The sequence below is a fragment of the Neovison vison genome, chromosome 2 (assembly GCF_020171115.1).
Source record: "Neovison vison isolate M4711 chromosome 2, ASM_NN_V1, whole genome shotgun sequence".
Classification (NCBI taxonomy): domain Eukaryota; kingdom Metazoa; phylum Chordata; class Mammalia; order Carnivora; family Mustelidae; genus Neogale; species Neogale vison.
The window spans coordinates 50,774,511-50,800,115 of record NC_058092.1 but is presented as its reverse complement, the minus strand read 5'-3'; the positions used below and the strand labels follow the sequence as shown (position 1 = coordinate 50,800,115).

The 25,605-nt window shown below is 39.6% G+C and overlaps 1 protein-coding gene across 2 annotated transcripts in view; it reads right to left on the bottom strand.

Moving 5' to 3' along the window:
* The window catches only part of PATJ (PATJ crumbs cell polarity complex component), a 367,374-nt gene that overhangs the window by 293,569 nt on the left and 48,200 nt on the right, over nucleotides 1–25,605 (bottom strand). For both annotated transcript variants that reach the window (XM_044238351.1, XM_044238352.1), the window contains exons 13-16: nucleotides 22,788–22,864; nucleotides 20,023–20,079; nucleotides 8,813–8,947; nucleotides 2,421–2,582 (exon numbers count right to left, since the gene is read on the bottom strand). In XM_044238351.1, the coding sequence (XP_044094286.1) occupies nucleotides 2,421–2,582; nucleotides 8,813–8,947; nucleotides 20,023–20,079; nucleotides 22,788–22,864 (431 nt within the window). The remainder of the gene's footprint in view (nucleotides 1–2,420; nucleotides 2,583–8,812; nucleotides 8,948–20,022; nucleotides 20,080–22,787; nucleotides 22,865–25,605) is intronic.

Below are 25,605 nucleotides of genomic sequence, written 5' to 3'. Positions count from 1 at the left end.
GAAATCAAAAGGAGGGACCCTTCTAATATGGAAGAGTAAAGCACCACAGCAAGTATAAAAACATTTTTAAAATTAGGGTTGGTCCAGATCTCAAAACTGTCCCCACAGGACATGGAAAGTCAATACTCAATCCAGGGTGGATTGAGTCTAAACATGGTAACAATTTCTGGGTTCTTGAATTACAAAACTTGAAATTAGTGGGATGTTCTGGATCAATAACCTTTGTATATATCAGATGATGTGATGAAATGATATTCATAAAGAAAACATTATACCTTCCAATAAAAAGTAAAGTTCCTATAGCTAATACAATATGATTGATGTTTTACTGGGGCATTTAATACCCTCACTGAGTAATAAGCATTAGAATTCTGGCTGAGCTGCCTAACCAGATAAGGTTTAAGAACCTAAGATGAAACAGGGATAAATGGGAAAAAAAAAAAAAAGAAAGAAAGAAAGAAAGCCAGACACAAAAGAAAGCCAGGATTTTAAGAAACTGCACATACTTATAAAACCTAAGTTTATAGAAATTTCAAGGCATACAAGATATATATATATTATACTCCAACCTAAGATATATCACTTTGATATAATCAATTGTGCATAACTCCTGTATTTACAAAATGGAAAGCAATCAACTAATGGGCAGCAAGGTTGACATTTAGAATAATTCAAAGCTGTTGTTTACCCATTGTGGTAAAGGATGACTGATGGGAGCACTGAGTCAGCAAGCTGGGTGATTTACACACCCTGTAAGATTAGATTAAAGGTATTTTTATCAATCTTTAGAGGTAAGCCCTCATCCACATTGAATTTTAGTAAAGGTACTAAGAATCGTAAAAGTGATATTCAAGATCCTTCCTTGAAATATGTTTTACCAAAGATAAACATTAAGGAAAAAAAAAAAAAAACGATTCTCAATCAATAAAGGACTAAACAATTCCTATATACCCAGTATAGAATAGAAACACTCTGAGAGACAAAATAATTTTAAGATATGACTCTGCTCACAGGGGTGAGCTTTCTTGCAAAAGCAAGCTTAATACACATAAAGTATCTGTGACCCTGAGACAGGGCTAGCCTCTTATATGCTTCAGGAGATCAGGAAACAAAGACAGCTGGACTGGAAGAGTCAAGAGCTATAGGAGACCTCTCCTGAGCACTTCTCATGGGCAAGGCACTGCACTATCAGCTGGGCACGTATTACTTCATAGCCTTTTTGTACAAACTGAGGAGGGCAGGAAGGACTATAAGTATCCCCAATTTTCAAAGAAAGAATATGGAGCCTGGGTGGCTCATTGGGTTAAGCCTCTGCCTTCAGCTCAGATCATGATCTCAGGGTCCTGGGATCGAGCCCTGCATTGGGCCCCCTGCTCAGCGGGGAGCCTTCTTCCCCTTCTCTGTGCCTGCCTCCCTGCCTACTTGTGATCTCTCTCTGTCAAATAAATAAAATCTTAAAAAAAAAGAAAGAAAGAAAGAATATGAATAGGAAGTCAAGTTCGCAATCATTAACTGGTAGAGGCACGATTATCTTGAAACTCAGACTACAGGCAAGGAAACGGAAGGCTCTGTGCATCTAAACAGGTGTTAATGGGGCGTCTGGGTGGCTCAGTTGGTTAAGGGTCTGCCTTCAGCTCAGGTCATGATCCCAGAGTCTTGGGATTGAGCCCCGTATTGGGATCCTCGCTCAGTGGGGAGTCTGCTTCTCCCTTTTCCCCCTGCTGCTTCCCCTGCTTGTACTCTGTCAAATAAATAAAATCTTAAAAAAAAATAAAGAAATAAACTTAACTGGTATTAAGGAATTATAATCCGTAAGGGGCTGGAAAGGGGGGTTAGGGTAGGGAAGCGGCATAAAAGATGAGGTTCAATTGGCATAAGATGGCAAAGCACGTGCTTAAAACTGTTTACATAATCACAATATTCTTTAAAAAAAAAAAAAAAAAAAAAAGAAGTGTACCAAGAGCACAGAAAATGTTATTTTATTCTCTGACCTTCTGAAGGCTTTTACAGCAATTTTTACTCACTTCGAAATTGGTCATAGATCTTCGTATTTCTAAGGCTCTGAAAAAGGGAAGTCCATTAGATATTCAACACTCACCAACATCTTAAACTTAAGGTGAACTGAGTTGAACTGGGAGCCTAAAGTAATGAGCCCATGAAATTACTAAAAAAAGGTTTTCTAAAATAATAATACATGCACATTAATGTCACCAACATTTCAAGTAGAAGAAGAAGAAGAAAGAAAGTTTTATGATGTGAAATGAAAAGTAACGGTTTGTAAAGCTATGTACTATTGCCTTTGAGTGCTACTATAGTCAAAAGATAGAAAATTCTCCCCTCCTTTCATATCCAAACACACTCATCAGGGCATTCTTGATGAATCTCGTTCCTGTGGGAACCATAGAATATTCCGTTAGTACCTCCATCTTGGGAAGAGGGGCTTCAGTGGTCCTTGGTTCATCCACAGAAGCTTCATCATCAAACAGTCGTCGACAGCAAACCAAGGTAAAGGGAGGAGGCACCTCTTTGAGAAAAGACACTGCTTCTCGGCGAGACTTCCCATACAGTTGCACACCATTGACCTAGAAAGACAAGGGAGAAGTCAGAATTGAGGAGCCCTGGAGAAAAAAACCAAAGTCCCATGCTCACATGGATCTACCCAAATAACACTAGAAATCAAATGTATAAAAATTTAGGCTCAACTTTTATTGAATTTAGTGAAGAAAGTTTAAGACGTGTGCAGATTACAAGTGATCTAATTTCTCACACCTCCATGATTTCTCTCACCTCCAATTCTTGAATTCTCTCATCTACTTCTACACATCTCTCCTTAAATACACTAAATATCATTGCTAGCCTTCCTAGGACCACCTCCTTCTACTTTTTCATTTTATAAAAATATCACTATAAATATCAACACTAATTTTAAAGCTGTAATTAAAAACCACTCACTTTACAATGTGTAGCTAACAAAATCTAGGATACTCAACTGTCAAAATTTAGCATCATTTTTCACAATTTTCTTTCATGTGCTATAAACTGTTTTTTAAAATCTACATTCAATTAGCCAACATACAGCACATCATTGGTTTCAGATATCGTGTTCAGTAATTCATCAGTCACATGTAACACCCAGTGCTCATCACATCACGTGCCCTCCTTAATGCCAGGCACCTAGCTATCCCATCCCCCCACCCACCTCCCCTTCAGCATCCCTCAGTTTGTTTCCTAGAGTTGAGAGTCTCTCATGGTTTTTCTCCCTCTCTGATGCTTAAGACCATCCTAGAAAAAGTATCTATCGAAAATAAATATATGTAAATCCATTCTATTCTTACATGTTCTGCTCACACAGCCGTCAACTATAGGTCAACTATCGGAGGTGTGTCAGTTTTCAAACTGTTAGATGTGTGTTCCAAATGCTTAAAAGGACAAAATGATAACTAACTACTCCTAATTCTTAGTGCTTATCACCGTAAAATTATCTAAGTTTTATGTTTTAGTGCACAGTAATAGTATTTTTGCACCAAAGATGATTTAGAAAGATTAACCTATTCTAATTTTTTATCTATGTGACTTAGGCTCCAGAAGCTCTCTCAGTTCTGACTCAACACCACTAAAAACTGATCTGCCTGCAACTCCCCAAAAGCTGAGGCATGAACATAATCCAGGCATGAACCAATCTTTTCCCACCTGACTCCTACCTTCCTGGGAGCGTTCAGTGGCATTATTAGTTGTAAAGGTATTTCTGGGCTGGCATCAATTTCTGACAGGTGCCGTGCTAATATCCAGATCACTGGTGGGGCTGACTTTCCCAGGAGAAACCTGTGCACAAAATCTGTCCTTCTCAGAGAATACAGCATTGTGGGTTTTGCAAGCATCTCAGAGGCAGCGACCTGAGCCCAAAGTCAATGATCCCTGGGAGCCACTCTTGGGCCCACAAATCCAAGCACTTAGCCGTTAGGCCAAACACCATCTCTCTGCCTCTTAATTATTTACAGAGGTATCACCACCGAGTAAAGAGACCCATATGTGCTTCAGGGAGCTGGTCCTAGTGGAAAAGTCAGGATCGTCTCCCAAGACTTTCTGACGGATGAAAGGGATCTGGGGGACTGCAAGTTTAGCAGCTGATAAATGTTTTTCCTTCGGAAGAACTGAAAGTCAACCTTCACTGGCCACATCACGTCCCCAGTGCCAATGGGTGACACAGACAGAGCAAGTTCTCAAATCACCCACATGCACAGTACCCTATACCGAGAAGCAAGCAAGTGGATATAACCAAAGCCAAGAATTCTACCCCATATGCAAGTCTTAGTTTGTGTTTCACAGTACTTCAACAAATTAGAAAATCACTTTTCAGGTTTTTATCTTGGAGTACATTTAAATATTTATTTAGCTCATTATTTATTCATTTGAATTGTCTCCAATTATTATAGCAGTGCCTGGTAGTCCTCCTCACTGCTCTCTACTGTTAAAGGGATTGGTCACGTTTCCCATTACCAACTCCTATCTAAGAGGATTTATGGCTGCTGTAAATAGCTGCTCTGGGCTGAGACTTGGCACAATGTTCTAATGCCAGAGCGTATTTGTGTTTCTGGTTTTAAGTTCTAAGGAGTACATACACACACACACACACACACACACACACACACACACTCTTTAGGTTCAGGAGTTTATTTGGCTAACTTTAGAGAGATTTTTCTATTTCTGTATTTGGCTATTCAGAATAGCCAATTTTTATTTTAGAGTTCACAGTATTTCTTAGGCCCTCCAACTGGAGACCCTCTTAAGAGCTATCAAGTCTCAATTATTCAGACTTTGTGATTAGAAAGCACACACACATACACATTTGCAGAGTACATAACACTGTACAAGTACTGTCCCACCACATTACCTCATTCAATCCTCCTTAGACTGTTTATGCCTTTTTACAGTAATAATACTACCAAGATCGCACAGTGAGATAACGCTTTAAAGTTTACATGGATGAGTGCAGCCACGCTGGAAAACAGTATGGAGGTTCATCAAAAACTTAAAAATAGGGGCACCTGGGTAGCTCAGAGGGTTAAAGCCTCTGCCTTTGGCTCAGGTCATGATCCCAGGGTGCTGGGATCAAGCCCCGCATCGAACTCTCTGCTCAGCAGGGAGCCTGCCTCTCCCTCTCTCTCTGCCTGCCTCTCTGCCTACTTGTGATTGCTGTCTGTCAAATAAATAAATAAAATCTTAAAAAAAAAAAAAAGTTAAAAATAGAACTACCCTACAATCCAATAATCACAGTCCTGGGTATTTACCCCAAAAATACAAAAACACTAATTTAAAGAGATAGATGTATCTCAGTGTTTACAGCAGCATTATTTTCAACAGTCAAATTATGGAAGCAGCCCAAGGGTCCATCGACTGATGAATGGAATGCATAAAGAAGATGCGGTACACACGCACACACACACAGGAGTATTATTCAGCCATAAGAAAGAATGGAACCAAACCATTTGCAATGACATGGATGGAGCTAGCGAGTATAATGTCAAGCAAAACAAGTAAGAGAAAGACAATACCATACAATTTTTGCTTGTGGAATTAAAGAAACAAAATGAACAAAGAAAGGGGAAAAAAGAGATAAATCAAGAAAGAGACCCTTAAATACAGAGGACTGAGGGTTACTGGAGGGGAGGTGGGTGGGAGGATGGGTGAAATAGGTAAAGGGGATTAAGGAGGGCACTTGTTGTGATGAGCACAGGGTGATGTATGAATTGCTGAATCACTTGTCTGAAACTAATATAAAACACTTTGTGTGTTAAAATAAAGTTTAAGGGACACCTGGATGACTCAGTCATTAAGCACTCTCGGTGTCAGCTCAGGTCGTGATCTCAGGGTCGTGAAATCGGGCCCTGGGTCAGGCTCCATGCTCAGCATGGAATCTGCGGGAAAGTCTTTCCCCATCCCCCCTCTGCTTCTCTCTGCTTACACACTCTCACCCCTCAGCTTACACACTCGCTCTCTCAAATAGATAAATAAAATCTTTAAGATAAAATAAAGTTTATGTTGATGATATTCCACTAAATGGTCACAAAAACATAGTGAGGCAGGCCTCTACTGATGAAAAAACAACTCTCACAACAGCTGAGTGACGTGTCAGAGGACACACTGTGAAGCTGTGGCAAATTCAAAGGCAGAGGCAGCTCTTCTGACTTCAAGCCTTTGCTTCCCTCCCTATCTCCAGTGTTTCCACCAGAAATCTATACTTAAGAATTAGAGTATACTTCTTATAACACCACGTTCTCTTACAAGATGGAAGGCCCACAGGATCCTAGTCTTGGCTGAAGCACAGAGGACTCAGCTGATAGCCGGGGTCATGCACACTTCCTCTATATTTGCCACTAATTCTTTCTCATCTACCACATACTAGTCGCTGAATCATCCTTCATGCCACTGATCGTACAATAAAAATGGTTAAGATGGTAATTCTATGTTATGTATGCTTATTTTTTCTTGGAGAAAAAGTATTTTATTATTTTTTAATTGTAGTTAACAGAACACCATATGTTAACTACGCTGAAATTAAAATTTTTTAAAATTGTAGTGGATAGGGGCCCTTGAGTGGTTCAGTGGGTTAAAGCCTCTGCCTTTGGCTTAGGTCATGATCCCAGGGTCCTGGGATCGAGCCCTGCATTGGGCTCTCTGCTCAGCGGGAAGCCTGCTTCCTTCCCTCTCTCTCTGCCTGCCTCTCTGCCTACTTGTGATCTCTGTCTTGTCCAAAAAAAAAAAATCTAAAGTTAACAACAACAAAAAATGGTAGTGGATAGACCATGTCAGTTTCAGGTACACAGTACCATCTATGTATATTTTTCACACACAAAAAAGAGAGAATCAAACTGGTTTTTACTAATTCCACTTCTCTCCAAACAAAAATATCTCCTTTCTCAATACCTAAAAACTACACATTATAGAAATGGTCTCCAATTTACAGATTATTATCTGTGATATCCATAAAGCATTGTCATGTGCCATGCCATGACAATCGAAAGAGAAAAGATATGATCTCAGTACCAAAACCAAAATAATAAACAAAAACCAAAACAAAAGAAAAGCCTAAGTCATGTAGTAAAACCTAAAGGTATTATTCCACAATAAGAATCCCAGTAGGATTCCTTGAGCACTTCTAAAAATAAGCCACTTACTAGAGATTTAAACGGGACTCCCACATCTTGCCCTCTTATGCTTATGATAAAATTTAACAACCAGTCATAGCAGCTTTCCCTCTGACCTCAAAAGTCAGCCTAGAATTTTCAACATAGTTCTCTAGGTGGCCAGACACTGCTCAAAAATGCAGCTGCACCCAACAACAACCCTATTTGCTATCCTCGTCATTTCACTTTGAGTAAACACCAATTTTAGAAAGACATCTCTACAGTCAAGGCCCATGGGAGTCAAACCTTGGCTAAGGCTATGAGGTTGAGTCTATTAAACCCAAGTTAGAGCTTCTTGTGGTTCCCAACTCATGGCAGAACCCTCTTTTACATAGCCTTCTTTAAGTATGACCATTCTCCCCATTTATTTTTTTGAGGGGCTTTGGAAGTAGTGTATTTGGGAAAAAAACAGTGAAGCGGGAAGTAGAAAACATGAACTAATGTCATCATGCTAGGAGTATATAACGCTGGGGAAAAATCAGTGTCTTATTTTCCTGTCTGTAAAATTAGCAGATTCATTGTTGTTTGTGTGTTTGTTTATGTTAGCTCTGGGACTGTCCAATCTAACAAAATATCTCAAGAAGGTCATGTCAAAGCAGAAGTGCTCTAGAATTGTTCTAGCTGAAGACAGGCTGGGGAGCTTGAGTGAGCCCACAGAGGCTGCCATGTTGGGATGTGAGTCCCAAGGAGACAATCTGAATACCAGTCAATAATACATAAGCCTGAGGTCACCCAGCTAGCCTAATTCTTATTAGAAATAACCATAAAACCTATAGGTGAATGTGACTACATGCTGCAAACAAGGGGTAGGGATTTATCTCTTAAAAAAGAATTTTGCGGGACGCCTGGGTGGCGCAGTTGGTTGAACGACTGCCTCCGGCTCAGGGCGTGATCCTGGAGTCCCGGGATCGAGTCCCACATCAGGCTCCCAGCTCCATGGGGAGTTTGCTTCGCTCTCTGACCTTCTCCTCGCTCATGCTCTCTCTCACACTCTCTCTCTCTCAAATAAATAAAATAAAATCTTTAAAAAAAAAAAAAAAGAATTTTGCTTAAAAAAATCCTAATTATGTTATCAAACTATAACAGGACATTAGCTCCTTTCTCAATCACTTAAATAAGCAAGCAAAATAAAGTCTCAGGAGTCCCAAAAGATAGGAAAAATGAACTCAAACCCATTATCTATTTTCTTTTATCATTACATAGGCTGTATTCTTCTCTACCTTCATTTTATTTCATTTTCTCCAGTTTTATTGAGATAAAATTGACACATAACATTGTGTAAGTTTAAGGTATATAATGTGATGATTTGAACTACATCTATACTGTGAAATATTCTCACAATGAAGTTAGTTAACATAGGCATTGCCCTACATGGTTACCATTTTGTGTGTGGGGTGTGTGTGTGTGTATGGTAAGAACATTTAAGATCTACTCTTAAAGTAACTTGGGGACTATCATTAACAATACTGTGTTATACACTTGAAAAGATAGTTGCCAAGTATTTTTCAATATAAGTAGTTCACATTACATTGGCAGTAATGTAATTCAGTGAATTTCTGGTAAAAATACATTTTCCTACAACTCAGAAATTCCTGTCCTGTGTTTTTTTAATCTCTCACGAATTTTACCTCAAGAAGTTCATCCTCTGGCTGCAGGAGGTTCAGTGTATCAACAGGACCACCTGGAGCAACTGAAGAGATGTAATGGTGCCCATCAAAGGAATCCACTTCCATGCCAAGCCTCAGAGTGTGAATGGGCAGCAGCTGTAGCAAAACACAAAGCAACAACATCAAACCTGACAAGGACGTATCCAACTGTTAATCTTCCATCAAGTATTATTTTGACATGAAAACCCCACTTCTTGAGTCAGATCATCAAGATCCCAATAGAGGGCAATAATGGGGAAACTAGCCACCAATAAAATATGAATAATTTGTCTTCTTGCTCTCACTCCTCTTTTCCTTTCAGATTCCTTAGGGATGGACACACAGATGTACAAAGTCCTGCCTTTGATTCTAAGCATCAAGTATTCCAAAACTTCTTATAGTTCCCAGTATGGATTCCAGGTTTTATTTTTCTGCAGGGCTATCCATCTCCCAGAACATTCGAGTTCCTCTTTATTACCTAATTTCCACTCACTTGAATACCAAGGCAGTGTTACTTTCAGGAAGTCCTTCCTGATATCTGAGTTAATGTCCCTCTGTTTGGGGTCCAAGATCACCTTGTATAGATCTCCATCACAGCTCATAACCTACTGTGCCTAGAATTTCTATTTTCTTGATTGTTCCCCTGCTTAAATGCAAAGTCTGTATCTTCTCTCTGTAACTTCAGACCCTACGATAGGACCAGGCACTAAACATGGACTCATTAAACAGTTTTTTTTTTAACTAAGCTGTGAGAATGATCCCTCACTCAAGAACTCCTTTTCCATCTCACCAACTGAAGTGAGAACAATTTCCAGGTGGGGGAGGGTGGCTATGTAATAAGGAAGGCAATCATTATTCCATCCTAGGATTGATGTTGATGGCTTAGAAGGATTCCTATGGGCTCAGTTATAAGTCAAGGATTAAGAAACTCTAGCCCATGTCAAAATAAAGAGATGAGACTTGGTGTTGTTGGCTGTAAAGGACAAATGCACTCACCAAACTCTACTCCCTTGACTTTTAAAGATGGAGCTCATGATTTATCATTGTGGCTATATAAACTCAAATATGGTAAATGGTACTTACTAATTATGATTCATATGTCCTATATCAATAATTTATTTATCTAAAATACCAGAACCTTGGGGCACCTGGGTGGCTCAGTGGGTTAAGTCTCTGCCTTCGGCTCAGGTCATGATCTCGGGGTCCGGGGATCGAGCCCTGCATCAAGCTCTCTGCTCAGCAGGGAGCCTGCCTCCCCCTCTCTCTCTGCCTGCCTCTCTGCCTACTTATGATCTCTCTCTGTGTCAAATAAATAAAATCTTCAAAAAAATAAATAAAATAAAATACCAGGTGCACCTCTAACTATATATTAAATAAGGAGAAAACCATATACAGCATGGCAATGTATGCACAATATAGTTCTTTCCTTCATATTTCCTATTCCCTGTGACCCCTTATTTCTGAGCTTGTCACCTCCCCTTAGTCATCTGCTCTGGGTTCCCAGAGTTCTACAGGCTTTAGGCACCATCTAGGGCTCATTTCCTTCCCACTGTATACATACAGACAAATGGGAAGGACAAGCAGTCTAGCACACCAAGACCTCAATGACTTAAAACAGGCATGAGGGATTTCTGGCTCTGGGCTAACTTTCTGAAAGTTAAGTGTTCTTGACCACAACCTCTTCAGATTCCACCACCATGTCTGGCAATAAGATGTTCTAGCGCTCTAAATGGAAGGTTAGCATTGTTTTTACTCTTGTTCCCTCTCTGTGATTTCTTTATCACTGCGGTCCCCTATCCTCTTACTGAGTCACTGTACCCAACCATGCATATCAAACCAGAAGATATCAGTTCCCTTATTATTAATGTTGGTGGTGGTGGGGTGTTTTTGTTTTTCTTTTTAGTCTTTCTTCAGTAGTAAAAGGTTAAATAACAACTCTCAGAGAAATGTTTCTATAGTAAGGACTAACCCACCCATGTTTGCCAACTCTCTCCCTTCCTCTGTTTATGAGGCAAACACTGGGGCAGTGGTCAGTGGTCAGGGAGTCCACCCATAGGTCGTCTCCAGTGGTATGAAGACTGCTTGTGAGAACAGACTGCTCAATCTTCAGGAATTCTGCAAGTTTGCTATTAAATGTAGCCATCACTAAAAATTAAATGCTATACAACTACAATTAAATGATATTAAAAGTAAATGTCAAAAGTATTCAAAATCTGTCACTGAGCCACCATGTGGCTCAGTTAGTTAAGCATCTGACTCTTGATTTCAGCTCGAGTCAAGATCTCAGGGTCATGTTTGAGATGACTCTGTGCTCCGCAGGGAAGTCTGAGATTCTCTCCCTCTGCCTCTCCCCCAGCTCACACTCTTTCAATCTCTGTCTCAAATCAATCAATCAATCTTTAAGAACAACCAAAAAAAGCACAATTCACCAACAAACAAGTGAAAACCAAACAATTATTACTTGTAATTATTACTAGTTGCTATGCAGGAATGAATCTGGGCCAAGATACCATACATAACTGGTGAAGGTCATTTTGAAAAGTTGGGCAGGGTAGATTTTCCAGAGATGGGGACATTTGTGGTAAAACTGAAAGTAAGAACATATCAGCCCTACAAAAAGCCTGCGAGGGGGCTGCTTGTAGAATGTCAATGAGAAAGGTAATTGCTAAATTTTTATTCAAGCAACCGATAATATGGTGGTAGCAATTTCTGCACAGAGGTGCCGAAATTAAAACAAGGACACTGCTGTACATACAGACTATTGCTACTTACATAGAAATATGCCCCCATAAAAAAATAAAAGGATTAAGGAGGGAACTGATTCAATTTCCCCATTCAGCCCCCTCTTCCTAATTCTGACCTATTTATGTAGCTGACTCCATTCCCCACCATATCCAAGCAACAGGTGAAATCAGGAGGAATGGGCTGGAGCAGAGAAGAGGAGCAAAGAGGAGCAGGAGAAGATCACCCATGGAATCCTTTGCCTTCCACATATAGGCCTGTATCCTCGTAGGCGATGCTCCCAGATATCTATAAACAGCACATGCTCCCCAGAAACTTAAACCATGAACAAGACGCACACGCTCCATCTTTAATCACGCTGAACAAATAAGCCAGAAACGATGTTTACGAAATCTGTCAATCTGTGAGAAGCCTACCTAATATTAGTTCTGCATCCAAATCTGAGTACAGCTGGTTTTCGAGACTTCATGTTACATTGCTGCAGGCTCCTCTGCGGGAGCAGGACTGTTTAATTACCTGTCCCAGCTGCATTTAGCAACTCAACAAATCAACCGTTTCATTTGTCTCTTTCAGTTGTCCACCCCTTCCCGTTTTCTGAGTTCTTAGAGAGCTGAAAGTACTAAAATGACAGGAGTGGGTACTACAGACAGGTGATTGATGCCTTCACACACATTCCATGTTATGCTTTACTGATGCTAATTCAATGCGCTTTGCAAGGGGTCCTATTTAAATTGACAAAGTTAATGAGCAGCAAAGTTTTCATGATCCCGATGTGACAAGTAAGAGATACAAGGAAATATATCCAAGGAGAAGTATGACCATTGTGCGACTTACTGTCAGTGCTAAAATGATGAAGATCAAGAAATTAAAAATAGAGCTTCCCTATGACCCTGCAATTGCACTCCTGGGTATTTACCCCAAAGACACAGATGTCGTGAAAAGAAGGGCCATCTGTACCCCAATGTTTATAGCAGCAATGGCCACGGTCGCCAAACTATGGAAAGAACCAAGATGCCCTTCAACGGATGAATGGATAAGGAAGATGTGGTCCATATACACTAGTATTATGCCTCCATCAGAAAGGATGAATACCCAACTTTTGTAGCAACATGGACAGGACTGGAAGAGATTATGCTGAGTGAAATAAGTCAAGCAGAGAGAGTCAATTATCATATGGTTTCACTTATTTGTGGAGCATAACAAATAGCATAGAGGACAAGGGGCATTAGAGAGGAGTAGGGAATTTGGGTAAATTGGAAGGAGAGGTGAACCATGAGAGACTATGGACTCTAAAAAACAATCTGAGGGGTTTGAAGTGGCGGGGGGGGTGGGAGTTTGGGGTACCAGGTGGTGGGTATTATAGAGGGCACGGCTTGCATGGAGCACTGGGTGTGGTGAAAAAATAATGAATAATGTTTTTCTGAAAATAAATAAATTGAAAAAAAAAAAAAATGATGAAGATCAAATGAGACCAAGCAAGCCAGAGCCCTTCAACCTGCAAGTGGAGAGACCTGTCACGAAGCAAACCGCAGTTCATTCATTTTGCTAAAAGCTCTACTTTTAGGACCCTAAAACAAGATATCAGAATGTGCAAGTGAGAATATAAATGATGTTGCTTCGGGGGAAAAAACCCTTCTGGAGAGGAACAGATATGTCAGTAGGATGGGGGAGGATGCTTCCAAAAAAGCTAACCTCAAAATAGGACAGAAAGAACCCCATGATTAGTTCTTATAACACACACACAAACACACACACACAGAGACTGAAGATGTTAAATGCCACTTATGTGTAAAAGTTAGAGAGAAAGAATTACTACAAACTTTCCAAGAATTTAGCTACAATTTTTAAAAAGTGAACACAGGGGCGCCTGGGTGGCTCAGTGGGTTAAAGCCTATGCCTTCGGCTCAGGTCATGATCCCAGGGTCCTGGGATCGAGCCCCACATCGGGCTCTCTGCTCAGCAGGGAACCTACTTCCCCTCCTTCTCTCTCTGCCTGCCCCTCTGCCTGCTTGTGATCTCTGTCAAATAAATAAATAAAATCTTTAAAAAACAAACAAAAGTGAAACAGCAAAAGCTTCTTGCCCATATAAAATTTTAATTCTGAATATTCAAAGAACACACATTGCATGCTCTTTTGTACAGAAATACAATGAAAGTTCTTTTTAGTGGCCTAAAACCAAGGTCAAGAGTCAACTGGCATTTATCATTTTTTTTTTGTTGTTTAGCATTATCATTTTAAATATCATTGATGTTACCTGCCTAGTCCACATGGTATTTGAACTTTTGACACCTGATCTAACACTTTGCACTTACGACTCTTGTTCTACCTTTGTTCTTGGTACTTCCTCCACCTGGAATATCCAGTTATTTCCCTGAACCCATTCTTCAGGGTACACTTCAAATGCCATCCTCCCAAGAAACCTCCTTTACCTTCCTTGAGGAAGTACCACCTCCTTCCTTGAGCAAATGTAAGGCCTTTTGGTAATATTTGAACAGTAGAGTTCTCAGTGGAGTGAGGCAAAGAAAGAATCACAATTTCCTATAGGAACCTCACCACAAATTACAGAATTAGAATATTGCCCGGGAAGAACGAAATAAGACGTGTATTTAAAAAAAAAAAATAATGTATTCATTAGAAAAAAAAATTATGTATTCATTAGAGAGTAAGCAAATAAGAACAAGGGCTAGAGGGAGGGGGAGGAGCAGACTCCCCGCTGAGCAGGAAAGCCTGATGAGCCCCATCCCAGGACCATGCGATCATGACCCGAGGTAAGGGCAGCCACTTAGCTGACTGAGCCACTCAGGCACCCAAAGACCTGTGTATTTTGAAAAAGCTCCTGTTTCTGACACGCCATGTACCCTAACTATACACCTCAGTTACTACAGTGACTTGATTCTGTGCCTTTTGCTCTCCACTCAACAAGAGACCAGCAAAGTATAAAATCACACACCCGAGAATTCATCAGCAGTAGTTGCCTCTGGGGAGGAGAATAAAGGAACTGGGATGCAAGAGAAACTTATTTTTTACAGGCTGTACTTCCATAACTTTTTAATTTTAGATCTTGTCCATGTTATTTATTCAGAAGAAAAAAGAAGGGCATAGGTGTAGAAGCCAGACAGCTTTGATGGGTTTCCTCATTTTGCCACTTTACTTGCTGCAGCTGATCTTGGACAAGACATTTTACCTGCTTGATGCTAAGTTTCCACATACCATGACTGGAAAGAAGAAAATAGCTGCTGACCAACAGGGTCACTGAGACAATTAAAGGAGACACTGTATTTGAGACCAAGAACCCATCCTGGTAACCGAGTGTAACACCTGCAGCCACTCTAGGAGAGTCGGGTACATTCCACAGCCTTAAAAGTTAGATTTGCTCCCATCGATGGGGAAACACACGTTTGAATGTCCTTTGGTTTGGAGAATATAATTCAGGAAGGAAATAAAACGAAATTTGTCAGCCTGTCTTGTCAAAACCAGAGAACAGGATGTGTTATATTTCGTTTCCCACAGCGGGGACCTTCCTAACACTCACTCCGAATCACAACTGATGGCCAGCAGAAAGGTCACTGGAATGAGCCTAATGCTTCTCCCTCGCAGCGCTGTGATTATCTTAACAGTAAACAGTTGCCAAGAAAGCCATCCCTAAACGTGCAAGTCTCCCCAGATGCGGGAAAACCGTTATGCTGTCATGATTAACAGCTTCCTAGAAGCACTGCAGCTAATGCTCAAGCCACTGCAAATTGCTTTCGCCTCCCTCCTTCCCCACAACTCTGTCCACCTCACAAGAAAGCCTCATCTATGAACACTGGCCAGTAAGATATGAAGGTGCTTCTTGTATCATCATCGATTCCAGAGTAGTGGCAATAGGGTAGTAAACTGGAGGGACCATCCAAAGACAGCTAGACCCTTAGGAACAGCAGCTCTGGCCATGAAACATGGCTTTCCTCATCAGAAACCTGCTGAGACCAAAGAAAAACCTACAGCGTGACCTCAGATCTTGCCACTGCTCTGCTTAAACCTTCCACTGGTGTTACTGGCATGGCTAGTGAAGCCCAGGCTTACCACCATGGATCTGGAAGCCCTACAGCTCCAGGTCTTCCTCGCCAGCCTATTTAACATTCTAGTCTTCACTTAGTTGGACCCTAATACTATATCAAACAACCTCCCCTCTCCCTACAAGCTGGCCCTGTCTTCTCACAGAGCTTTTATGCCTGCCACTCACCAGTCTCCCAGCTCCCCATTTCCTTATCTTTCAAGCTTGAGCTCAGAAAGGTTTTCTCTGGCTCTCTCCAAAATGCTCCCTCCTCCCATTCTGCTGTCACCAACCTGTTAAAACTTTTGCATCACTAACGATCTACAACTAAGAATCTATAACCATTTTATCAAACTATTTTTCACTTGTTTACTATCATGCCCTTACCCAAGCCCAGGGTGTAGGCTCTGTGAGAGCAAAGACCTCTTCCATGTTGCTGCCCACCACTGGTAGCAGAGTCTGGCACAGAGCAGAACTTCAGTAAATACTTCAGAGATGAGTGAACATGTTCTAAACTGCAACCTGCCCCTGCGGCTATCTAGCTGTATAATTTGAGGTGAGCCACTGCACCTGCACAAACTTCGGTATCATCGTCTGTGAAGTTCTGCTAGGATACAGGCTCATTTACATACTGAGTTTTTGAGTTTCCTCAAAAAGTGAATAGAGCTTACCCTACAATCCAGCAATTGCACTACTAGTAATGTATCCATGCAAAAATACTGATTCAAAGGGGCACATGCACCCTGATGTTTAAAGCAACATTATCAACAATAACCAACGTATGGGAAAAGCTTGAATATCCATCACAGCACGTGAGCGCTTGCACGCGCGCGCGCACACACACACACACACACACACACACAGGATTAGTCAGCCACTGAAAAAAATAAAATGTTGCCATTTGCAACAATGTGGAAGCAGCTTATCCAAAGCAAAATAAGTCAGAAAAGACAAACCATATGATTTCACTCATATGCGGAATTTAAGAAACAAAACAGATGAACATATGGTAAGAGGGGGAAAAAAGAGAAGGAAGGAAGAAACCATAAGAGACCCTTAACTACAGAGAACAAACTGAAGGTTGATGGAAGAAGGGTGGGTGGGGGTTATGCTAGCTGGGTGATCGATATTACGGTGGGCACTTATGATGAGCACTGGGCGTTACAGGCAAGTGATGAGTCACTAAATTCTATGCCTGAGACCAATATTACACTATATGTTACCTAGAATTTAAACAAAAATTTGAAAAAAATAGTTTTTTCTTAAAGGAGACTTTAAAAGTTTAGAGACTAAAAATGAAGCACACAACTGGGCAACAAAAATCACCATTTACTGAACAATTCTTACGTATTAGCACGGAGCTATATTAATTAAGGCATACATTATAAATATTTATACTTAATCTTCCAACGTAAGTATTATTGTTCATATTCTGTAGAAGAAAATTTAGGCTGCTTATTTCACTCCTTAAAATGCTTCCTCAGTTGTCACCTTTTTAATGAGGCTTTCCATGGTCAACCTATCTAAAATTACAAATCCACTCTCTTTCCTGAATTCTTTATCTGCCCTGCCTTAAATTCTGCATAACAATGTATCCCACTTATTTTTTTTTTTATCTCCCCTTATGAAAATACAAGTTCTACAAGATAGAGATTTTTCTTTTTTTCCTTTGCTCTCCTCTGAAACCCCAGCACCCAGCAGAGGACCTGAGACAAAGCAGGTTAAAGTATTTAAAAAATGAGTAATGAATGAATGAATGTACAGCTGAGTACACAGATGAGTTTCTATGAGGTAGTTCTGAAAGTCTGTACAGTTCAAAGCCTTTCCATGTGTTGGTACCAGAGTTACTGAGTACACACACGTTTGTGTTTGTATATATTATATATATGTATGTATACATATATACATATGTACATATATACATATTATATATGTATATATGTACATATGTATATTATATATGTATGTATATATACATACACATATACATATATATGTATGTATACATATATATAATATATTGCATAAAAGTTGATCAGTAAAGAAATGAAATTAGTAAGACTGGTGACAAGGAACTAGGAAAGGAAGGTGAGACAGAACATCTGTCTAGAAAAAGACAATGCCATTCCTTAAGATGCGCAAAGTGTGATTATTATTTTTTTTACTTATTACAGAATATGATGATACAGGGTTTCACTGGGTTGGAACATTGGAGGACAGACAACTATAGCTGAAATGCATGACAAGCTGAGTCTGGTATGTTCCCCCCAAGAAGGTCTCTTGAGTTCTGAAGCTATTTGGGCAAGGAGGCTAAAAGCCAATCAGAAAAACTCTGAAAAGCAAAGACTTCTGCAGCCCCAAAAGTACTGAGGAAACAGAATTGGCGTTCAGATCCCACCAAGAAGAGGGGACCAGTATACATTCCTGACTCATGTGGAACACCTGAGAGGCTAGGTCTTAGGAACAAAGGCAAACCAGAAAGAGTCTAAACCTTACCAGAACTGTACCTCTGTCTCATCTCAGAGATAATCACCCATCCCCACCCCTCCACCCCCATCTCTCTCTCCCTTTCTTTCTCTCTCTCTCTCTCTCTCTCACACACACACACACACACACACACACAAGATCGGGCAGTCAATTACATTATGGTATGAAGAAAGAAGACAACCAAATGACAGAAGAAAGTACCGAATAATAGAAACACATATAAAGTTGATCCAGATACTGAAATTAACCGCTTAACGTCCTTCTAAGTTATGACTAATATGTTCAAGAAATACAGGAAAAGATGGCAAATACAGATTTTTTAAATTATAAATTCCACCAAAGTAAAGGAATAAAACAGAAATTCTAGAACAGAACACTATAACAAAAATTAAAATTAAGAACTCAATAGATGGGCTTTAGCAGCAGATTAGGCACAGGAAATTTACTAAACTGCAAGACAGATAAATAGAAAACATCTATTATCTAAGAGTTTAGTGTATATGAAAGAACAGTTTTAGGGGACAGCATCACTGATTATTACGAATGATAAAAATAATAGGACATACTAGTAGGCACCCGCAACTCTTCTAGGCTCAGTGTATTTAATCCCTATAAAACCAATAAGGTAGGTAGTATCCTATTAATATCTCCCTTTAACAGACAACAAAACTGAAACAATTTAGATAATTCTGCAAGTGAGTGAATGGATAAGGCAGAATCTGAACTCAGGCAGTTTGACCCGGAAGTCCATGTAATCAGTAAACTGCACTACAGTGGTTAATAACAACTGAACTTTGGTGACGTTTTCATATTTGTTACTATCCTCTTAAATCCCTCCCAGCATAGTTAGATGGAATTAGTAATCAGTGACTGCTCTAATGACTTGTAAATAACTTAAAATTAACCGTAAGTTATGACTTGTAAATAATTTAAAATTAACCATAAATTATGCCATGATGCTTTTATATGGCCCATTCAGAGAAAAGCTTGGTCGGCTGGTCCCATAGGTACAGCCAGGTAGTGACTCCAAATGCAGGGTAGCACAGGTAAAAGAAACTCTACAGTCTCAGCCTTAAAAATTCAAACCTATAAAATGACAGCCCATATAATATAAAATTATGAAGAGAAATATTCAACACAAATAAAGAAATGGCAGAAATACCTCAAGAGATAACTTCTTACAAAACCTACATGGGACACAGAGAACTCCTCTCGAAGAGTGCATGTGACAGAGGGTTTAAGCTGGACTTAGCTCATCGACCCATTTGGGCTTACAGTATAAATCCTGAAACTATTCTAACAAGAACACCTTTACTTTCTCATCATTGGTTGAGTAAGCCAAAAAGAAGCCTTCTCTGACCTTCAAATGCCCTGCTTTTTGATTATCCAGAGGAGGAACTATAAAATTAATTTGTAGTGAGAAAAAAACTAAAAATGCTGGGAGAAACTGTTACCGCCACCTCCTGGCATTCTGCCATTAGAAATAAAGCTCTCTCTACAAAATTTTCAAGAAAGTTCAAGAAAAAATACCACTTATAATGCACTTTTTTGTCTTTAGACATCTGGACCAAGATTTTGTAAGGTCTGTGTTTGTGGTCTTGATTTTTAGGAAACATTTTAAAAGTCCTACTGATAATGTCTGCAGGGCTAACACATTCTGGAAAATGTTACTCTGTGTACTACCTGCAAGGTGGGCAAAGCCATCAAAACTGGGGCTTTGGCTTCTGAACATGGCACCTCATGTTCTTTCCAGGGATATCTAACCATCACCTTTCATAACAGTGAGAACCTGCCACATTTCAGGAAACATCTAAGACTAAATTCTGGAAACTTCTGGTCACAGCACAAACTTAGTTTCTTTGATGAGAACTTAGAGAAAGTTCTTCAAACAACAGAAAACTGGTAACATTTTTAAAAAATAATACTTACCTTTGAATATTTCTGTAATTCAGCATCATCTGCAATCTGTGTATCCAAAGTAGCAACCTAAATTTACAAGGAAAAAAAAAAAAAAACCTCCAATATTTGTAAAAGCATAACTTCATTTCTTAGGTTTTCTGAAAAAAGATCTGTAAACCCTATATATTGATAACACCATCTGATCCGCATTCTCATCTTTTTCTGATATTTCTGAAATCAGGAAGTATAACACATAATGCAAAATGTCAAAGAAATTTTTTTTGTTGTTACCGTTTTCTAGAGCAATCTTTTCCCCCTAAATTACTTGGTTGAACCAAAAGGGAATGGGCAAAACACATACCCTATTTTTAAAAATCCATGACCCTTAAAGTTTGAATATAATCCTCTGTTATAAGGAGTCCATAAAAATTTTATTCTTTTAGCAAAGCCAAAAGCATAATAATTTTCACTTTTAAATTCAGGCCTTAAAATGAAGTTTGCGAGGTCAGTAAAGTGAGATGAGTTTGGAAAAACTGAAGCATCTGACTTTTCACAGCAAACTCCATCATTTCCCTGGGAGACATAGCTGGCAAGGACACAAACAGAAAGACCTGGCCTGGTGAGCAGCTCACAGAATATACTTAAAGCTCTTTTTTTTTTTTTTTTTTTTTTAAGATTTTGTTTATTTATTTGACAGACAGAGATCACAAGCAGGCAGAGAGGCAGGCAGAGAGAGAGAGGAGGAAGCAGGCTCCCCGCTGAGCAGAGAGCCCGATGCGGGGCTCGATCCCAGAACCCCGGGACCATGACCGGAGCCGAAGGCAGAGGCTTTAATCCACTGAGCCACCCAGGTGCCCCCAGAATATACTTAAAGCTCTTAATCCTGGCCTAAAACTATTGTTCTAAGCCTCAGTGGTAGAGATGCACAGAAGTGAATTCCTAGCAAGCAAAACACTTTACTGATGATGCGCATCTGTAAGTTCTTAATAAAGTAGGGTGTATCTGGAGGGAGGGGATAAATCAAACAATGATCCAACTAAAGCTTCTAGAAGTACTGCATTTCATATAAGTAGATTCTAGAAGAAAAATGAAATCAGAAACATCAGAGTACACGAGGGCATGCATGCATCTATTTATTTTGCCTGGTTTCTCCTTTGTGCTCCTCATCCCTCAAGACAGGAAGAACCCTAATGAATAAGTTGTCACTTTAAATTCCCAACCTCAGGGACGCCTGGGTGGCTCAGTTCATTAAGCGGCTGCCTTCGGCTCAGGTCATGATCCCAGCGTCCTGGGATCGAGTCCCACATCGGGCTCCTTGTTCTGTAGGGAGCCTCTACAATCTGCAGAGGCTCCTTGTTCTGTAGCTCCCTCTGCCACTCTGTCTGCCTGTGCTCGCTCTCTCTCTCTCTGACAAATAAATAAATAAAATCTTAAAAAAAAAAAAAAATTCCCAACCTCAAATTCTGTCTCTTCTTTCTCACCATTATGTTATGCTCTCACTGTGTGATAAATGAAATTTGGAGTAGTTATGAGGATAAAATTTTAACTAAAAAGAGCCCATCACAAAACTGTCCCATGGATATATATATACTGGGACACCAAATTGCTTTATATATCAAACCACTACGAAAAGTAGACAAAGTTATTTGCTAAGGTGACAGATAGCCTAATGACAAAACAGCATTTAAAATCTATGAGGTAGGGCGACTGGGTGGCTCAGTGGGTTAAGCCGCTGCCTTCGGCTCAGGTCATGATCTCAGGGTCCTGGGATCGAGTCGTGCATCGGGCTCTCTACTCAGGGGGGAGCCTGCTTCCTCCTCTCTCTCTCTCTGCCTGCCTCTCTGCCTACTTGTGATCTCTCTCTGTCAAATAAATAAATAAATAATCTTTAAAAAAATAAAAATAAAATCTATGAGGTAAAGAAGCAGCAGTTCATGAGGACCCAAAGCAAGTATGAAATTAGCAAGAATAGAGTATGGAATGTTTTAACGCATCTTAATGATGCTGGAAATTTCCTGACAATACATAGTGGTTGCATGTTCTGAACCAAGAAAAGCGAGGAAAAAAATCTCCAACCAGCCAACAAGCACTAATGATAAACATATGGGAGACAACATGAATGACAATAGAAATTTAATAGAATACTTTATTACTAATGCATTTAGTGAACACTGTAGATGCTTTTCCAAGCACAGCTTTCTGCTTTCACATGGATTCATGGGGGGAGTGTAATCAATCCCTTACTCGATGAATCTAATAACAGGTGAAAGGAAGTCTAATGGACCACTGGTGCTATAAACTTATACCTAACCTAAATTACTTCCTGTTCTCCCTAATACATTTGATAATCATTCTTTCATTTTTCTCATAAAACTGTAAGATTCTTTGTGAAACATAGGACTAATATCCACAGCCCTTTCAGTGTACAATAAAACAAACAGATCATAAAAGCAATCATAAAAATGCCAGCAATTTTAAGCAGCTGATATAGGTTATAAATTTAAAGGCAAGTCTTCTAAAATTCTTCTGCCTACTGTTGACTTAAATGTTTTCAACATGAACCGAGTGTCTGCTAATTATAACTAAAACTTGTGTGAAGTCCTTAATTGTTCTTACAGCTTAAAATGTTTAAAGAGGGGGGAAAAAAATCAATTGATCCCCTAGGGAAGAAAGGCAGGAGTTAAAATAAAGGCAAACTGGCTAACCTTGGGCTCTCCCACTTCTTTAAACTGCAATGTTAGGAGCTTGACATGCAATGAGACATGAATGTTTTTTATTACAATATTTTAACATACCATTACTTCATAATCCGGGCCCAACAGGTTTTCCCATTTAGATTTCAGCTCATTTTCTGGAGAGTCAGGGACCTTTTCTGGAGTTTAAAGAAAAAAAAAAAAAATGAAGCTACTATGAGCCAAACTTAACTACTAAATTCCTCAATAATAGCACAGTTCCAGTAAGTAAAAAGAAAATGAATATAAAGGAAAATGCATTAACTTGGGTCTACCAGGTAAAGTAAATCAGAGGTGACTTATAAGACTAACGTAAAATGTTAAGGCTAGTTGTGACCAAATTATGAAGGGGCTTTCGTTAAGACGATTTCAAAGGGAAGACGAACTGATGAGTTAGAAATGAAATTTGAAATATATCCACTTTATATGTAAACATCCTGAAGTTTACAAGTAAAATACATCTGGCTTTGCTTTACAATATGTTAAGACAAACAAGGATTTAATTTAAATGTTAATCACTTCAAAGTAATACCTTCCACTCACCCCCAGAAAAAGTAAAAACTTATCAAGACATCTTTACCATCAACTGGGCATCTGAACACAATCCAATCAGACTTCTTATCTGGGTGGATACAAAACCATGTCTGGTTTAATTCAACCAGGGAGATACAAGAGCTTTAACATACTAGAAACTCTGTGTACTTTGGTCTCATGTAGTTACTTGGCTATACCTTCGTGACTCTTGAGTATAATATTGCTTTTGCATACATAAGATAACATTGCAGAACTAAGACAGATTTTAAGTGCTCTGCCTATCCTCCTTTATGGTCTTAGCCAGAAGCTCAGGATACAGTTGCTAGTCTGAATAACGCCTAATGGGCAAAAGATGAAGTACTAAAATACAATTTCAACTTCTATCCATAGCAGTAGCAGAAAATAAACAAACCTTCACCTTTTTTTCTGTAAGTTAAAGAAAAACTCTTTTAATTTTGTCACAAGATTAAACAAGTCACAGAACACTTACTCCAGCTGACATAACCATCTGTCTAAAATCAAACATAACTTGCAACATCAGCTCTTTCAGTCTGCAGCATGGACAGCTCATCTTGGATGCATATAATGCTTAATTACATAACGCAAATCATCAAGTAAAGGCTAACCTCAGAATTCAGAGACTAAGACTAATAAACACCAAAGAGCTTAACTCACTAGATATTATCCATGCAAAAACAAGGATATTCATAAAAGAATATCCATGAAATAACTATATCAACGGATATGCTAGTTTACATGTAGGGGATAACTAATCAAAGATCTTATTAAAAGCAAAATATCACTTATGTGGGCTCTGTACCTTTGTGCCTACCTATTGTTGTCAACGATAGGCATAATTTCCGGAAGAAATTACATTATGACAACGTGGATGGAACTGGAGGGTATTGTGCTGAGCAAAATAAATCAGTCAGAGAAAGACAATTATCATATGATCTCTCTGATATGATGAATTTGAGAGGCAGCGCAGGGGGTTGTGGGGGGGGCAGGAAGGGGAAAAAAATGAAACAAGATGGGACCAGGGAAGGAGACAAACCATAAAAGACTATATTTTTTTTAAGATTTTATTTATTTATTTGACAGAGAGAGAGAGGTCACAAGTAGGCAGAGAGGCAGGCAGAGGGAGAAGGGAAAGCAGGCTCCCCACTGAGCGAAGAGCCCGATACGGGGCTCGATTCTAGGACCCTGAGATCATGACCTGAGCCAAAGGCAGAGGCTTAACCCACTGAGCCACCCAGGTGCCTTCATAAGAGACTCTTAATCTCAGGAAACAAACTAAGGATTGCTGGGGGAGTGTGGGGGGGATAGGGTGGCTAGGTGATGGACACTGGGGACACTGAGTTCTACCATCTTTGTTAAATTTCTCCCATGCAGCAGTTTCTTATCTGGTAAGCTAATTTGCAATTAGCAATCTGGTAAGCTAATTTGGTTGAATTGTAAGCTTAAAAACATGATATTTAAAGATGACATTTCATACACATGTATAAAACAATGGTATCTCACCTACAGTTCACTTAACTACTTCATCTTTCATTTGTAAAATGGATACTCGTGACAGATAGTCACGAGTTTTAAAGTTTTAACTTGTTAAGTAAGTTAAGTTTTAAGTACCAGAGGAAAAGACTTTTTCACAGCCTAATAAATCCTGAGCTACACAAAGTGACTTAAAAATGAATAGTATGATGATCCGAAACAATTATTCAAATGGCAATGAAGGGGAGCAGAATATGCCACCCCAAAATATGCCATATTAGCATGTAGAATATTTTGAACTAAAGGCAATCGAGACCAAGCAGACTCAGGAAAAACTTTTACCTCTCCCTTAACTATCCAGAAGAATTTAGATAGGAGGCCTATACCAGAAAGAACTATTACCAGAGAGAACTTTTTTAACTGAAAGACCTATTGGCATGGCAGAGCAAACTTTTAATTACCAAACATTTGCTTTTCTTACCATGCTGTGAATTACCCTCCTCATCTTTGAAGCCCCAGGCCTCCATCCCATTCCTTAATTTAGAATGGCATATGAGGCTCAACTGCCCAACTTACTCTTGGATCTCCTATTTTTTTTTAAATTTTAATTTTTATTTATTTGACAGAGAGAGAAAGATCACAAGTAGGCAGAGAGGCAGGGAGAGAGAGAGGAAGCAGGCTCCCCACTGAGCAGAGAGCCCCATGCGGGGCTCTATCCCAGGACCCTGAGATCATGACCCGAGCCAAAGGCAGAGGATTAACCCACTGAGTCACCCAGACACCCCTTGGAACTCCTATTTTTATGGGGCTTCCATACTTAGGAAATTTGTTTTCTCCCATTAATCGGTTTTATATC